The 18,230-nt window shown below is 38.0% G+C and overlaps 1 protein-coding gene across 2 annotated transcripts; it reads right to left on the bottom strand.

Annotated features, from left to right (window-relative positions):
- Positions 1-486: 486 nt before the first annotated feature.
- Positions 487-17,993, bottom strand: LOC103917932 (cyclin-dependent kinase 11B). 2 transcript variants are annotated; one of them, XM_009325149.1, is made up of 19 exons: positions 17,868-17,993; positions 17,069-17,184; positions 16,405-16,529; positions 15,673-15,811; positions 14,971-15,101; positions 13,646-13,768; positions 12,364-12,459; positions 12,124-12,252; positions 11,238-11,303; positions 10,456-10,631; positions 9,620-9,710; positions 7,856-7,977; positions 7,402-7,507; positions 6,682-6,803; positions 5,593-5,700; positions 4,473-4,589; positions 4,040-4,188; positions 2,109-2,298; positions 487-1,062 (listed from the first exon to the last, which is right to left on the bottom strand). In XM_009325149.1, the coding sequence occupies exons 1-19, from the start codon at positions 17,976-17,978 to the stop codon at positions 970-972; spliced, it is 2,310 nt and encodes a 769-aa protein (XP_009323424.1). In that variant the 5' UTR covers positions 17,979-17,993; the 3' UTR covers positions 487-969. The 2 variants fall into 2 exon arrangements, with proteins under 2 accessions (XP_009323424.1, XP_009323426.1); XM_009325151.1 differs by having other exon boundaries at positions 10,456-10,625.
- Positions 17,994-18,230: the final 237 nt, after the last annotated feature.

The following is an 18,230-nucleotide window of genomic DNA, read 5'->3' as shown; positions in this document are numbered from 1 at the left end:
CCCAGAAAAGAATGATAGCATTATAAATTAGAGACTCAGCAGGCTGTAATACTCCAACATGATTTCTCTGTCTTTCATCTCATGAGAAAGGACTGGAATATGGCATTGTACAATCAGTAAAGCTAAGCTCCCCTTTTTACAGAAAAAGGGCGCATTTAAAAGAACTTTCTATAGAAAATAAAGTTTCAAGTCTCCATAGTAAATCTTTTTGATTTATAAAACAATAGAGTACTTCTTCTGCACCAGTGCCATTGTAAATACATGTATACAACACATCAAACAGTGTTCAGCTCAGCAGTGCACCCAAAAATCTTGTCAGTGAGTATCGAGCCCAACCCAGCCTAGCTCTCTCCAAGGCACGCAACAGGAAAGAAACCTCAGAACTGTTATGGTTTTTTGCCCTAACTATATTCAGACACATACAATTTACTTAAAAAAAAAAAAAAAAAAAAAGTTGTTTACCCAGGCTGACAATATGCCGTAATAGTGTCAGCACAGATTTGGGGGCAGTGGGGGGGAATAAGTTTCCGCTCTAGAAGACTTAATGCTACCAACATCCAAGTTTGCTGCATGTGAAGAAATGAAATCCTTCACACTGTTAAACAATTAAAAATGTTTTTTAATTCTACAAATTTACAAGGAAAAAAAACAAAAACAAAACAAAACAAACCCAACGAAAAAACAAAAAATAAAACAGAAACTGTTCCGGGATTGTACTTCAAGTTTTCCTTTGTCAAATTTTGTAATGATCCTTGGCTTTTTAGGTTAATTCCAGTCCTCTAATGGAATGCAGCAGTTAGTTATACTCCACACCCAGCCAAGAGCCTTTGAATCTGTGATGACAGTTGACTTTTTCCCTGTGAAAAAAAACATCTAGTCCCCCTGACGTGAAGAACAGAACCGGGGCACGCAGAAATCCACTCACATGAACGGTTTTCTTCCCACCCCCACCCCCCTTTCATGTTGAGTTTAAAACTTGAGGCTGAAACCAGGTCCTGCAGCAGATGCTCCTTGATTTGTGGTGGTCAGATGAAAACCTGTGTCTTTCAGATCATCATCACCCTGTGAAAACCAATCACAATTCATTTATTAGGAAGTGTCTGTGCAGATGTATTTACCTCTCCAACACAAAAAGCTAAACAACAACAAAAAATAAATCTAAGTATCTCTAGGAGATGAGAAACAAATCTTTGATTTAGTGGCGTCATAGCTAAGGTCGATGCAGAGTGTCATTCATGATCTTTAAACATGCTATTTTAAAAGTTGTCTTTTCTAAAGGCACCTTAAGTGTATTCCTAGTTTGCATACCTACTTTGACTGCGCATACAAAAGATGAAAAAAGTTTGTGAACACACTGTGTAAATAAGCGTAAACTACACTTACTCAGCATCTAATGAAAGACACTCTGCATACCCTCCACGTCAGTTTTTATACCCTCAAAAATCAAGGCTGAACAAACTTTTAGGCTACTTCATCTGTTAAATTGGGCACAACAACCGTACAGTGCCATTTCACCTATGCTGAAACATGGAAATAGTAATAAGAAGTTGATACAATTAAGGCACCCGAGTGTACCATGCCGTACTTACAAGGGCATCTTTTTCAGCCAACTTTTTTTCAAAACGGGCAGCACAATCCCCACAGATAGAAAGAACACCAGCCTTGCCTTTTTTGAATTCTTCTCCAAATACTGGAAAAAGGAGACTGTTTCTATCCACAAGATATGCATAACTTACCAGGCTTTGGATTTTTTTCAAAAATAAATTTGCAGCTTTGAAAGCTTAGTAGAAAGTGTAAAACAATGCACACTTTCAAAAGAAAAATTGTTCTGCACTGTGATAAAACCAGGCATCATTTCTTTCTCAGATTATGCACTGAAATTATGATTCTGTGAATACAACAGTAATTGGACCTGCCCTTTGAGAAGGAACAGAGGGAAATCTGGACTTCTATAGTGTCTTTTGCATGCAAGTACAGGTGAGTCTTAGGATCCCAAGCCCCAGGCGGCTAACAAAATGCAGTCCACATGAACTTTTCCAAAATCAGGATTTGGACATGTCCGAGGACATCAGAAGTCTGTGTCAGTTGCCTTGATCTGCTATGCTTACCAACTGACTGTATCCAAGGCCTCCCTCGGGTGGTCGTGGGCTAGTGCCACGTTTTACCCTTTGTTGTTCACTTTTTGCTGGCCAGGTGGGAAACATGGAGGGGTCAATAGGAAGGGGAGTCTCTCGGAAATACTCATGCTTCAAACCGTCTTCGGCAGTGATTCTTCTGGCAGGGTAGTATGTCAAAAAGCTAAGAATAATTTAGGAAGACAAGGAAATAAGGAAGAAGAGAGACAAGGGCAGAAAGAAGAAAAATTTTAGCCCAAAAATTATCAATACTTCATTGATAGAATTTAGATTTTTCCGATTTTTAACAAAGAATTCTAATCGGTATGATCGCTGACATACGGGCGATCTAACATAGAAGCTAAGAATAATTTAGGAAGACAAGGAAATAAGGAAGAAGAGAGACAGGGGCAGACAGAAGAAAAATTTTAGCCCAAAAATTATCAATACTTCATTGATAGAATTTAGATTTAGATTTTTCTGATTTTTAACAAAGAATTCTACTAATGGGTATGATCGCTGACATATGGGCGACCTAACATAGCTAGCCGATTTTAAAAGCATGCTTTCTCCATGAACCTATAGTTAATGGAACTGCAGCTGGAACTACATATCAAAAGTAGCTTTTGTAGGGATCTGTTTACAGAGGTATAAATCGTTAGACACCTGAGAACCTATGGGTAGTCAGATATAGCTCAAAAGGGATCCAGGATGGTTCAGTTAAAATATTACAATATGCTGCTTTGCTTTTTAGAGAAGGCAACTGAGATTATGTTGATACACCACAAAATATTGTAATACAGTGTAACTTACTGTACAGCTTGTGGTTGATTACTTTAAACCTTTCGCAATACAGAAATATGTTTTACTGTACTATCCATTCTACCAAACAGTATTTGGCCCTGACTGTGTAAACGCTTATATATCCAAGATTTGTACACGTAATGAGTTCCACTGACTCATTCCCACATGAATACTATAGTGTTGTCATTCTTACCCGAAATAATGAAGACATAGCCCTGTCATAACCAAAGCAATTAAGAAGTAGGTGACACTGATGTGATATCCAGCTTTATTAAGACAAGTTATGCTTGGACCTTCTGAAAGGTTATCCAACTTCCAATATATTATTCACAACTTATTAAAAAACCTGGAGCAGCATAATTCTTAAAAATTGGAAAGACTGAAAATCTCCCCCTTTTTAAAAAAAAAAACAAAACACCTAATTTTTTTCAAATTTAATTTTTTTAAATAGAGACAAGTTCTAAGTAAGATCTGAAACTCAATCATTTCTACTACTTCACGTCATTAAGTTTAAAGGGAGTATTAGGGGAGGGAGGGGAACAAAAATCAAGCCATTGTCAACCTTCGAAAGAAAAATTAATTGGAATGCAATCAGAATGCACCAGTAGTTAGTTAAAAGGACTGCCAGAACATCAGACGTGACAGAACTCATGAACTTTGAAAGTCTAGGAAAAACACAAGATTGCTATTTTCCTAATTCTTTAATGAGATTTCTAGAATGTACTGCTTTTTTTCCTTTTTGCAATTGTAATATAATTGTTTTAACAAGATCTATCAGCAGACTGCATGATAGCTGACTCACCACATAATTAAACCCGACATCAATGAGCTAAAACTACTACTAAAACATTTTTCTATTCTTCTAGGATACAGGTGTGCAAGAATAATCTTGGACTGAGGTTTAACAGCAGGTGTTAAGAGCATGGTACACTGAATAAAGCTGTTGTGAGAGAGTGAGGAATAGCATTGCAAGGAATGTCACAGACAAACTTCAAATGCATCAGCATGTTTTGACAAGGTTAAATGCACCGAAATACCATGCTTCACTACAAGTCATTTTCCACCACTATCACAGCATGTGAACACATTTTCCCAAGGATACCCTAGAAGCTAGCACTTACTTGTTCATCAGATCAAACCCCTGATCAGAGAGGAGTGCTCCAAATCTCTTGCGTAGATTGTTGTAGGGATATTCTGTGAATGTCATCTTCTTTACTGCTGGCAGCTCATTGTAACCAGGCCAGATTTTTTCGCTTGGAGTACCCAGATCCTGTAAATTAAAGTATCTCCTTAATAAACTCATTCTAGAGTGCAACACTTCTGCTTATTCATTATGTAGCTATAGGAGTTGGTAAGTATCCAGAGAAAACAGACAAAACACAAATCATGATCTTAGCCTCCTATAAGCATTGTAAAACAAGAATCAGAGTAATGAGCCTTTTATTAAGGCTGAATCTCTGTCAAAGAGCATCAAGCACTTTTAATTTCTTACTACGCTAATGTACCTGCCTCTAAAACCAGTCAGTTAGAATCCAAAGTTGTTAAAAATGTTACCTTAAAAACTTTGTTAATCTGGTCAATTTCTGACTTCCCTGGAAACAGCGGTTTCTGCGTTAACAGCTCTCCAAATATACACCCTACCGACCACATGTCTATCGCCGTTGAATATTCCTGAAAAGAAGGAATAAATTATACCTTGTAAAATCAGTAAGATACTTTCACTGAGTTGTTTAGGGTTTTATTGTTGTTGTTTTTGGTTTGGAGTTTTGTTTGTTTGGTGTTTGTTTTCTTTAAAGATTCTACCACTCTGAACAGACCACATACAATCATTCCAACATCCAAGGCACAGGTCTCAACTGTATTTATTTAAAAGTTAAAAGTACTGTGAATTATGAGTAATACCCACATACACAAATATTTCAGGATGAAACATGAAAGTCTCCACAATGCTGCCTTTCTTTTTCACTCACAAACAGAGCATCACAACTAGCAAAGCTTTCTAACTTGTACTCTCTTTCACGGAGATCCTTAGTCCTTATTTTGCTACAAACAGCAATCTCAGGTTATGGGCACAAGACCTGGTCTCCATGGTACAGCTCTTCTCTTAAATGTAGCCACTTCTATTACAAAAACATCTTTCAAAGATAGCATAGGGCTCATTTTAACTTTTGCACCCCTTTTTTTTTGGTGGTAGCACAGTATTTATTTCTGCCATGGTTCTTGTCACTGAAGCCCTACAGAACCCTACTGATTTCATCCAGGTTTCAGTTATGAAACAGGTAATCAGTAGGGGAACGTTGCCAGAATATTGCCAGTACCTTGTTCTGCTCTCAGATGTCACAAATTTTAGACTAAGGTTAAAAAAAAAATAAAAAATCCAGCTGCCTGAGATGACAGTGACAGTTTGCACCAATCCAGGAGAAGCCCAGCAGCACTACCACATCAGCATTCTAAAGGAGGAAAAACTCAATCTGTCACCCACCCACCTTTTGTCTGTGGAAGATGGAACCTTTTTAGCTGTGTTATTAGGAAAAATAATACTGAAGATTCAGAATTTCCACCTCTAAATCAATATAAAGAATCAAGCATACTCATACTTTGTTCATAAATTATAAAATAAAGTTAGTCTGAAGAGTCATTCCTCTAGCAGCCAGAGGAACAAGGAGAAACATACCTTAGCTCCAAGCAACAACTCTGGAGCCCTGTACCAAAGCGTCACAACCACTGGCGTGTAGGGCTTCAGTGGAGATCCGTATTCTCGGGCTAGTCCAAAATCTCCAACCTAAATGAAAATTGGTAAAGTAGCAATATTTCCAACGTTGACCATACCATTTACTAACAGTGCCAATGTGTGGGCCACGCTGGCTATTGCATGGCTTCCAGCATTCAAAAATAGCCACGCAGAACACACTGTTTCTCATGGGCCTTCCTTGTCTTTTTCCACTGAAGGGAAAAAACATTTTTCCCTTCCTGAGGCCAACTAAGAGTGCCTGTTATTGATCACCTTGACAGAAAGCTTATACGGCAGGGGAAAAACAAAACCAAACAACAACAGATGCTGACTTCAACTTTGCAAGCAAGAAAAAAATTCAAAGTCCAGTTTTCCTGAGAAAGGGAAAGGCTTAGCAACAGTAACAGCTTAAGATGTAAATAATGGCTATATACAATTAGCATCTAAAATTTAGAAGTAAAAATTGAAATGTTATGTCCTGATCTTGTTAGTACTGCTTTTCTCTTAGATTTTTGTAAGAAGTCAGTGAAAGGATAGATTTTTAAAGTGTGCAACTTTTTTAAAGACTTTTTCTTTGTAAAGAGAATCTCCATCTCCACCAGTAACTGTACAGTTCAGCACTACTACAGAGATTTATATTCGTTATTAAGCCTCACAATCTCTCAAGTTGAAAGAGCAACCCCAGTTCAAATGCTATGATGCTGATATAGGAAAAGTAAATAACGCTGTCACACATATGGTATGCTGCATCACCGGGAAGAGAGCACTGTTCAGACTTCTAATCACGCTATAAAGAATTCAGCATTCACTAGACCATGTTTATCAGTTACATCCTAGCATAAATCTTACAGTTGCGGCAAGGCAGTCTCTTTAATAGCAAAGTTCACTCTTTCGCAACTGTGTGTTTTACAAGCCACACCTCTTAAAGGCTAAAGCAAAACATTCTATCCAGCTCTTCACATAGCTATAATGCAGTGTAATTCTGCAATGCAAGCTGTTCCGTAAGTGTGGTATATTTCATGTAATACTTACTTTTAAAATGCCCGAATGACTGAGCAACAGGTTGGAAGTTTTCAAGTCTCGGTGAAGTATCCAGTTGTCGTGAAGATGCTTGACTCCTCGCAGTAACTGAATCATCAAGGTTTTCACTTCACCTGAAATGATAAAAAGAAGCCAAATACGTTTAAGAGAAGAAATCTATCTTTAATTTTTTTTTGTTTGCAGAACAGGGAAGGGGGCAGAGGGAAGAAAGAGATGTCAAGTTAAAAGCACAGTATAGACTGCACCATATAACAAGAGCAATTAAACCCACAGAGCTGCCAACAAAGCAAAATTAATTTGGATAGCTGGAATGCATCCAAATAATACTCAGAAATTAATGCCTCTCAAAAACACAGCAAGTGGCCAAAATTAAAACCCAGTGTTCCTTTCCAGTTTAGCACAGGGGAAACTCCCTCAATTTCACATCTGAACCTCCACTTCACCCTAAGCATGCAAACTGGATTCATCAGCCAAATATCACCATGAGTATCAGCACTCCCAGCCTACGGTCCTATCTTAACTTGTATCAGTAAAATCAGGCTGAACAGAGAAAAAGCAATGAAGTCTTTGTTCCAAAGAACACTCATAGGACATTCCAAGGCAATACACGTCACCGTACAAAGCTAGTTCTCTGATGTCAGCACAGCCCAAAGACACTGAGGTTTGTGTTGGCCAGTTTTCAGAATTATAGGAGACTATGGCAAACAGTACCTGGTAGAAATGGTTGCTTCATTGTTTCCATCAGACTCTTGAGATCGTGTTCTACATAGTTCATTACAATATAGATTTTATCCATATTACTACCTACAACAATTTCCTAAAACACAGAAACAAATGATCAAAACAAGCACACACACAGTATTTAAAAAGCATGCAAAAATGAATTTTAGAAATTTACTGGCAAGAGGATAAACAGAGCCTGCCTTTGGTAAAATCCATAGAAAATTTATTTTTCTATGAAAAAAAAAACCCACCAAAAACATTTTTGCAAAACATCAGATTATGTAGAGACAAGCACTGTCTGTTTAGTTTTATGGGTAGTATATAACTGTTTACAGAAGCAAGCTCTGCTAGGAATGCTAACATTTTTATAAGGCATTTTAAAAGCCAAGAGGCAACATTTCAAGAACAAAAACACTTTTGAAATAGAAGATTGTGGTCTTACTCTGACAGTGACGATATTTAGATGTTGTGCTTTCAGAATAGTATTTATTTCTCTAAGAGAAGTAATGGGAAAGCCTTCTTTTTCCTTTTCCATTTTCAGTCGCTTCAGAGCCACAATTTCATCTGCAAAGAAACCAGTATTATTAACTGCAGACTTCCCATCACATCACTAATAAAATACACGTTAAGAGGTTCCCCAGTGTTCTGTCACTAATTTAATTTATTTGAATGAACAACATTACTCAAGACATTATGTTGAACCAAGAAGCAGAGTCAGACTCAGATTAGCAACATAAAAACAAAACCCCACCACCAAGAACAAAAGATTGCCAAGTTTAAAGAATAAAATCCAAAACAACAATCCAAAAGCTGCATCATGGATTTTAGTGTATTCCAATATAACTCAACTGGAAACAAACTGAAGAAAAAGTGTATTTAACCCTAAACTCCTCACCATAGTTAGGAAGATAAGACAGCGGACAGAAATGCCTCAAATGCAGTTTACCTCTGTTTAAAGACCCAACTTGAAACCAAGGTGCTACTCAAAACATTACTGAAGTGAATTATTTAAATACACCTGTTTTTTGCGTGATATTGTGGAGAATTATGGTTATGTCAGTCTCAGAGCGGGCCTCAAGACAGAGAAGGAAAAGAAAAATGAGCTCATGGTAGTTGTCCAGTAAAGAAGTGCACTCAGAAACCACTATGCCAGCTGTGTACTTCCACTCCCCAAAGGAGACCAAATGGTCATATTATTCTAAAATAAACAGAGGAACCAAGGCATCCAGAATTTAAACCTGTCACCAAAATCACAGCTTGTCAGTTGGAACCTGAGAATAACCCTAATTTCTGATGTTCCAAAGCAGACCTAGACATTCTTTTCACAAGCTCTCTTCACCATCTGCCAACTCTACTTAAAACTGTGGATATTTAATTTACTGTGCTACAGTTCCTCTTCAAAATGACCAGCTTGCTAGAAAGTAATGTATCACTAGTGATAGCAACGCTAGAGAGAAACTGAGTCAGAGCCAAAAGAACAGACTGTATCTTGCTGTGCATTATCTTTTTCCAGGAAAAAAGAAGCGCTGCACTAATACCACTATTTTTGTTAAACTATCAAAGCAAATATTTCTCTCACTTGAGAAATCACCATGGAAGAGGAACATATAAATGACTTAATGGTTGGCTCTTGCACCATTCATAGGAAATGCAATAATTTCTTCAAGACGCTTGCCAGTACAAACCAGATAAGAAAAGAGATTGAGTTTTAAAAATATAAATCCACTTGTATACACAAGAATTGTTTTTTTGAGACGGAGCTTAAAAAGAGTGAAATTTCTTTCTAAACAAAATACTGCAGTACATACTCACTGCACACCAACTGCTGCTTTATGAATCCTCTAATCGGTAGCTGTGCTTACAGTGACGCCTGGTGGAACGCTTCTATCAAATTTTGAAAACTTCCAACCTGGTAACTACAGCACATCTCAAGCCAGAAATAACTGTCTGTCGAGCCAGAAACTGAAATCGTGTTAATTGTTCTACACCATCATGGCTAATACAGAGATTACTTCTGAACTCAAAGAGCTGCAAGTGAAGACCTTATGTCAAAGTCCACATCCTATTAAAAAAGCATGGATTCTTCTTGATAAAGAAGTATTTTAGACAGATTTTGTTCATCAACAAAAACCGCAGAACTGTAATTTGCATACAACTGCAGCCCTAAATACCACGGAGATAATAACTGGAGACCACTTATACTAACCAGTCTTCTTGTCTTTTGCTCTGTACACTACACCGTATGTTCCTTCTTCAATCCTGTTCAAACACTGAAATTCCTCCACACTACGACATCCCTGAAAAAACAGACAGATGGACAACATTTACTCCTCCAGCATCTGGGGGAGGGTTTTGCTTGTTTTTTTTAAGAAGGCATAAGGTAAACTTCAGCAACTTCACAGGAATAATTAAAATTTACCAAGAGAATTCAACAATATGGCTACGCCATGTAAGAAAGGTATCTTTGGGGTTCATTTTTACTTGGGTCTCTAAAGGAATCCTGGACAGAGTCTGTGTTTTAGTAGATCAACTAAATTATTTCATTAACTCTTCAATCATTCACTTTTGCACAAAATAAACTGAAATTTCTGCCACAATGGCAAAGGAGGCAACTCAGCACCTTAGACTGATACCTTTCACATAGTTCAATTAATACAAATACGCTTTCTCTTTGCACTTCGCTGTTGGCTACAAAAAGAATAACCACCCATCAGTTTCTGTTCACGTTAACAGAACTCTTCTCTCACAATTATCTATTTTCAGATAGCAATACCAAGATATCAGAGTATCAAATGTATTATTACATTCTTATCTATATCTAGAAGAGTAATCTCATTTTTGCTCCATGCACATTTTTTCCTTGTCAAAAAAGAGACAGCGATATTTCACACAGAAATGTGTGTTTTGTGATGTTGAGTCAGCACGGCATATTCTGCCCATAAACTATCTCATGCACAAATATGTGTTTATGATGTTAACAAAGCAGCTAGGGAAGTCCATTTGCCTATGATATTCTCAAGCATCCTTTAAATGATCCTCTACCTGAAGCGCAGGAAGATACTTAGGAAGCTCTTGTTTCAATTCAATGGGGGAGGAAGCTGGTGAATCAGGAATATAGTCTCCTTCTGTCATCGCATTGGAATGAGGGGTACCCTCCCCTACTTCCTCCTCTTCTACTTCGCTTCCTGCTAAATCTCGGTCAAACCTCGACTCTGTAACTTTACAAGTCAGAATCAGTCGTGGAAAGAGGGAGCCGTTTGGAACAATTAAGTTCAGCTTTAGACAAATAAGGGTAATGAAACACCAATCACCATACATGAGATAGGTGTGCAACTGATGCAACTTAAGTTACTGCAACAATAAAGGTCAATGAGAAGCCTGATTTCTCCTCTTTGCAGAGATGGCGCTTTCAAGAACTCGTTTACAGTCACGTACATACAGTTTCCAGTGTTAAATACAGCATGTCAGAAAAATAAATCCCAGTACATCTCATTTTGATTGCAAAGCTTTTTTGATGAGAGGACAGGACAAGAGACCCAAAATGAAAAAGAAGGAAACATCAGCTCATTAGGCTAGGATCTGATTTCCTCATTAGGCTAGGATCTGATTTCCTCTAAACATAGACCTTGGAATAGATTTCAAGAAATTTCTGATTCTGACATGAGAATGGCCCCAAAATGCCAAACATACAATGCTTTAGAACGATAGCAAAACTGCAACAAGACATACATTTTAAACATTTTTAAATATATGTAGAAATAGATTTATTTGGCTGGAAAAATTGAGCCAAACACTTCTTTAAATATTCAGTATTTGCATTGTACCAACTGGGATGTGGTTTCCATTCTCCCGATCCTCCTCTTCACTCATTTCTTCCTCGCTCACCTCTTCTGCAAAACAGAATCAAGTGCAACTGAATAAACTCAGCACTTCCGTAGCTCCTTGTAAGGCAGATCACTATTGAAATGCTTTTCTAACTCGCCAGGCCTTCTTCAGCACCAGGTTAGTGACCTCGTACTTCTGGTTCACTTGAAAAGCAAATGCTTCCCCTAACTCAACAGAACTGCACCTTTCAGCTTCCAACAGGGAATACGATTCTTACCAATTATCTGGGAACTCAGGGATGGGGGCAGGTGAATAAATTAAGTCAGGAAACTTAGGAATATTTGCTTATTAACTGTAATTGATTTTAAAGAAAAATACCCAGCCATCAGAGCATGCTTTTGTGCCTCTTCTTTACTAATTAATGACAAGAAAGGCTGTAAGTAGACTTTTTTACTAAACCTTTTTTCATTATGTTCATTTATTTGTACTGGCATGAAAAAAAAATCTGAAATTTACGACTGAAAATAATTCAAAATGACAGAGGCATTTGTATTTCACCACCCCCCAAATAAGTGCAGAATTGTTCTCTACAGAATATTTGTTGTTACAAAATTATTTCAACTGTTAGCCTTACACCATTTAGGACGACAAAAATGGCTTTCAGTTTTCTAATCTGGCTTCTTAGACAAATAATTGGTATTACCTCTATATAAAAGGATAGAATATGACTTGTACTTGTTTTGTTTCTTTTTAGTTATCTTGACCTGTGAGGTCTCAGCCTATCCTAGACTAAGAGAAAAGGAAAATGTTCAAATAAAACAATACAGAATGAGAAACAAAGAAAATCATAACACACCATTCTAGGACCTGCTTTATGTTACTCACCAGCTGACTGCTCAGACACTTCCTCAGAATTGCTTCCCGTCTCCTCCTCCTCCTCCTCTTCCTCTCCCTCTTCCTCAGAACCTTCACTGCTAGACTCTTCCTCCTCTTCTTCCGAGCCCGATCCAGATTCTGTTCAGGAATAATCAAGCACATAACTAAGTAGGCACACACTCCAACAACAGTGTTTCCTCAACAGACAACTGTATAATTAATTACATCTACTAAATTGCATTTAATCACCTGACGAAGACTCTGCTGAGCTGGTTTTTCTCTCACTGTCACTGATGTCTTGCAAGTCTGAAAGAGGATCTCTCTCTTCTGGTTTCTCTTCTTTTACTGTTGAGATCATAAAAATTAAAAACAAGGTGCTGACTGAACGTCACTTCTACTTCTAAGTCTCTGAATACCCAGATAACCGCTTTACTTTCTCTGGCCGTTAAATTGCTGTTGAACATTCTGTATTGGAAATACAGAACACTAAAAAAAACCTCACACTCTGCTCAAAAGACAGACAGCTTTTCTGAATTGCAGTGGTGCAGGATCAACAGCCAAAAATGCGGAATATTGATCTTTTGTTTTTTAAACATGATATATGCCTAAGCCCCTCTAAATGTAATTAAAAAAAAAAAAGTAACATGGTAACAAGTATCACCACAACACAGTCTCACTAATGTGCGTACATACAGCGCTTACTATCAGTGCTTTAAATGTAATTGCAGTCCCTCTGGACCACCATGAAACAGCACGTGCGAATAACTGTTCATCAATTAGACAGTAACTTCAAAGGACTTGCTGCCTGCCTCCACCTGGAATTTCAGCTGATTACATTCTGCAATCAGCTTACTTGAAATAGTTACACTTATTTTTACAGCTATGCACATCAACAAAGCAGACACAGAGCTTTTCTTCTTTAACCAAAAGACACTTTTATGTCAATTTTGCAAGTTCTCTACTGACAGTCAGGACCTTCTAGGCATGGGAAGGACCATTTTCTGGCTTAGAAAACAAATTTCACCATCTAACCAGAATACTGCCTTAAGCATTTATTTTCTTCTGCAAGATGACAATATCAGTGATGCTTAAACTATACTGATCCCTGTACGGTAACTTTTTAAGGTAGCTTAGTTCCTAACAACAAATCCAACTGGAGCTAGTGTAAACAATCCCTTTTTAATCTGCAAGGGAATTAAACTACAAAATTTCAAAAATTCAGTCAGCTGCTTCTTTCATCATTGAACAAATTATCTCTGAAACTTTTTAAATTACTACTCCTCTACCACTAAAAAGGAAAGATTCGTTCAATTTGTCACTTGCACAATTACCTGCAGAAACAGCAATGCTTTAGAAAACAGTACATATGTATGTATTCATGAATATTCCAGAGTTATGCCACCATGGCTGAAGTGGACAATACTTTCAATAGAGTACCAGGGATATACGTTTACTACTAAAAATTAAACACTACCCCAGAACAGCTCCTCCTAGCCCCCGGGCAAAGACATTATAAAGTGGCAAATGCTACCTGGTTTCCTGCTATCTCCTTGCTCAAGCTTGTCTCTTTGCTGTCGTAATGGGCTGCGACTCCAGGGTCTCGTTTTTATTTTGTCTCCATATTCTTCCCTCACTGTTCTATGGTGTGCAGAAACTAGTGAAAACAAAACCGGAAGAAATTGTTACATCTCCCTGCCCTAATTAGGATACTGCTGTCTGCCACAACCACCTGCTTTGCATACTTTTCATTTTTCTTTACAAACTAAAGGGTAATGGGGAGAAGTGGAAGCGGAACCTAACTATATCTAGCAGAATAAAGGACTATGATTTACCTCATGCACAATAAAATATGGGTTCATACTACTTAGAGAAAGGTGCTGCCATACTTAGGAAACAGAAGCAAGATGCCCTATATACTACACGGTAAACGCCCTGAAACTAAGGCATCAATGCCAGAGACAGAAGTGGACAGACCGGGAAGATACATAGAAGAATAAAACAGCTAAGGGTTAGAAGGAGCTGACAGAACATTTAGAGCAATAAAAATAACTAAAATGAAAGGCTAGATAGATTGAACAGTATCAGTGTAAATACCAAGCACAAAAAGGAGCTGTTCAGTATGAGCCGAACTAGAAAGAATAGCAATAAATATGGCTTCTGCTACTCTTGAACAATCTTTGTCACTTGATGACAGGAATGGGCTCTGATTTTTACCTCTGAAAGCTGGGACAGAGATCTTTTAAGCAAAAATGATCTAGACTTAAATTGCAAGTATCTGATATGCTATGCAAAGTGAGGGTTCATGTGTAGAAGTTAATTTAAATTGCTCAGTTATCAGATCTTCCACACTTGACTCCCACTACAGCCTTTTTCACGGTTGGAGTACTTACACGATCTCTCTCCCTCCCTTTGCAATTTATTTCCCCAAATCCTTAAAACACTTAATTCTGAGACTTCAACCTCTTATCAAATTGGGTTAGACTCAGCCAAAGAGTTCAGAAGTGACTGGGATCATGACGGATACACACACACACGCACACAGACAATGTCAATTACATAAATTTTGTTTCTAGAGGAAACCAGACTAACAGAGAGAGGCAAAGAAAGACTTACTGACTAACCAATATGCCATGATATTTAAGGCATATGACGCTGTTTTATTTCCCCATGTAGAACTTAACAGATTCCCCTCCCCACCATGTAGAAGCCTCCCCCCGCCCCCCCTTTTTCTTTTCTTTTCTTTTTTTTTTTTTTAATTTTGGCATTGACCTAAGTAAAAAATGCTTTCTATACCTCCATGCCACCATTGTGTCAGCAGACGGTAAGCCCAAACAGGATTTATACAGAGATAGTTACCTTCTCGTCTGGCTTCCCGTTCCTTACGTCTTTCTTCAGCTCGCCTTTCTCGTTCTTTTTGCTCCCGTTGTTCTTTTTGCTGCTCTCTGATTTTTCTCTCTCGTTCTCGCTCAAGTTGCTCCAGACGATCTCTAGAAAATAATTATTTTGTGTTACGTTACAGTTCACTACAAATTCAGCTTATGAGGTAAAGGAAAACTGTTTTTCTGTAACAGTTCAATTTCACTAGCAACAATACCACTGATTGCATATCAGTCAAAAACAGATGTAGCTTTTCAGCTGATCCGTTAAAAACAGTGTTTCAAAGACAAAAAACGTGCGCTCTCGAACACCTGAGCTTCTGCACCTTTATCAGGACTTAAACAGAAATTTAGCAAGTTCAGTTAATAAATCCCCTAATACTACGCAAAAGTGGTTTGTGCTTTTTTTTTCTCATTATAATAAAACACTGGCGATGAATTCACCTAGAAATATCTGTTGTAATGAAGTCACTTACAAAGGTAATTAAAGTCGAGAACACATTTTCATTAGACAACACATTCACAGAACACGGCACTGGCATCAGACCTCGCAAGTTTTTGCTCTGAATTTTTTTGTCAATGAAACAATGAAAGGTTAGAGAGAGATTTAGAGGAGGAAGCTGCTCATCTCTTTGTTGGTTTGTCACAGGGGAGGGAGGGAGGGAGGGAGGGATGGATGTACCTCTCCCTCCTGGAATGCTCCCTTGCCATTTCTCTCCGTTTCTGTCTTTCCCATTCACGACGGGCTTTATCCTGCTCTTCTCTATGTCTCTTCCTACGCTCATGTTCCCGTTCTTTCTCTTTCACTCTGGCATGTTTCCCTAAACAAACAAAAATGAATTTTGGAGTGTTACTATTCAAAATATTTAGTGCTCCTATTTTTAAAAAGCAAAACTAGAAAGGATGAAACTTATGGTGACCTATTTTCATGTTCTCTGTTATTTTCTTAATCGAAAAATACTGATCTGAAAGGGTGTTGGAAAATTAAAAGATGGTAAGATCTTGCACAAACGCTTGCATTAAAAACAGAACAAGGCTGTCAGTAACAGGCATACAACACTAATGTTTCTAGAAAGGCTATTTTTTCCTTTACGGCCAGGTACAAAGATCATAGCTCAGCCCACTCACTCAGTGAAGCCAGAAAGAAGCTTAACAGACTTCAAAGAGTAAAGGTAGACTCTATGTCCCTGTCCCAAAGTGATTACGGTCCTCCCAAACACATATATAGCCCTGTCATTCCCACAAGAGCATTAAATGTAACTAAAGAAATAATACAAGTTTAAATTCCTTTGTCTTATCCACCTGACATGTTTTCCTTAGTTTGTAGTTATTGTTATTTACTTTCTACACAGTGCCTGTTTGGCTTCACCTTGGGAAGCTACCGGAAATGTTATCCAAATATAGTAATAACAACCTTCTGCTGAATGACTACGATGTCTACGTTTCTCTTTCCGCTTCTCATCTTTTCTATGATGGGTTTTTTCTTTCCGTGACATTTGCTGCGGTGGTTTTATAGCCAAGGAATCATCTTCTTCTCCTCTAAAATACAAGACAAATTAATAAACTCAGGAAGGTTACACGTACTGCCAAACAGCCTGTGTGTTATTTCCTCTTTTCTCCATTTTGAAAAGAATGGATTTTTTCCTATTTCATTTATATTAAAGTTCATTTACATAACACCCCCAAACCAAGGCATTAACAATACCTTAGAGAAAATCATAGTCACGCAGATGAGAAGTTAAGCTGTTACTACATGCGCACTTTTAATACACAAGCAAACTGAGGATGAATTAAGCACTGAGGAGAACTCAGCAGGCCTGCTTTAACTGTATCTTGAGCGAAATATTTTATTACTAGGCAATGGCCAAAACTGGACCACAACAATCTGTTAAACCTTAATCAGTACTTCAAAATGATACCCTGGCATGTTCTACGACCCGGAGGCCAGATGGCACATCTGCACGCTGAAGAAGTTGAACTTTTCCCATTCAGGTATTTTTAAACCCTCTTCTCAGTACTTCTAAAGCTTAATTTCAGTAACTCTTCCTAGGGTAACAAGGTTATTCTCTTATTCTTACCTGTCTTCCATAGAGTCTTCCCTCCTGTAAGGTGAATTTCTGATTGTTATTTCCATGCGATGATCTCTCAACTCCCCCTCTTCAAGAGAATCCCGCTTTGAATCCCTATCATCTGACTGTGACAGCAACACATGAAAGGGCAAAACCAAAATGCAATTAATTTTTATGTCACAAAATGAAAACATTTAAATAGTACTCAACTCTTCCATTACTGGCTCAAAAGCCATCCTCAACTGGTCACACCAGTAAAGTACACTGGCTCATGAAGCAGAGATTTCATAGTTGTAAGCAGCCAAATGCAGTTTGATTGCAATTACAGCCGAACTTCTGTAAATTCAATGTAATTAGCCAAAATTAAACAGCGATTAAGGAGGATTCCATTAACTATTGTGGGTTTTATTCCCTCCAATAGAATGTTATTTTGTACATAATTGTACAAAAACAAATAGCAACATAGAAGTTATTCAAGAACAATTATTTAAACCCATTCTTCTGTAAAACCTTTGAAAGGTTTTTACTTGAACTGCAGCTTCAGTTAATCACACCCATTTCTTTACTTTTTCTAACCGACAACTATGAAACAAAGCACAGCATACAACGTAAGGCCGACGAGATCTTAGCGAAGTATCGTATTCTTGTCAAACTTGGGAATTAGAGATCACACACGAAACATGCCTAAGAGCACAGAGGAATTCTGCTGACAGGGCAAGCCGCCTTGTTCTCCTCAGAAAACGAGGATGTAGGCGCTGAAGCGCCTCAGGTTTCATTAGAAATGCTTGTATACCAAAGGGTAGCTTACATTTTTCATACGTTTTATCTCTGCCTTCTCTTCTTGCTCCTTCCTTCGTTTTTTTTCCTGAAGAATTTCATCTAAAGTTTTCACTTTCCAAGAATCCTTTTCATCACCCATTTGAGTTAAAAAAAAAAAAAACTCTGCAAAAGAACACGACGTTAATGAAACCTTCACAGTCCAACACAGCCACGTCTATTTTACGCTGACTTCTTTACGCGGACAAACGCTTAACATCCCACCTTCAAGCAAAGCCAAGCTGGACTTGACTTACGCCGAACCAGAAAAGTCCCTTTTACACCTAGCAGCACGCGCCGCCTTTGCCACGCGCTCGGGGCCTGCCCGAGCCACACGACCGCACCGTCCTCACAC

Source organism: Pygoscelis adeliae, unplaced genomic scaffold (assembly GCF_000699105.1).
Source record: "Pygoscelis adeliae isolate BGI_AS28 unplaced genomic scaffold, ASM69910v1 Scaffold36, whole genome shotgun sequence".
Taxonomy (NCBI): domain Eukaryota; kingdom Metazoa; phylum Chordata; class Aves; order Sphenisciformes; family Spheniscidae; genus Pygoscelis; species Pygoscelis adeliae.
The sequence above is the reverse complement of the archived record's forward strand: the minus strand, read 5'-3'. Positions and strand labels throughout refer to the sequence as shown.

Coding starts and splice junctions, on each gene's coding strand:
- LOC103917932 (XM_009325149.1), bottom strand. CDS start 17,978: ATGGGTGATGAAAAGGATTCTTGGAAAGTGAAAACTTTAGATGAAATT. Junction 16,530..17,068: donor GAAGACTCTATGGAAGACAG/GTAAGAATAAGA, acceptor CTTGTATTTTAG/AGGAGAAGAAGATGATTCCT. Junction 15,102..15,672: donor GAGCATTCCAGGAGGGAGAG/GTACATCCATCC, acceptor ATTATTTTCTAG/AGATCGTCTGGAGCAACTTG.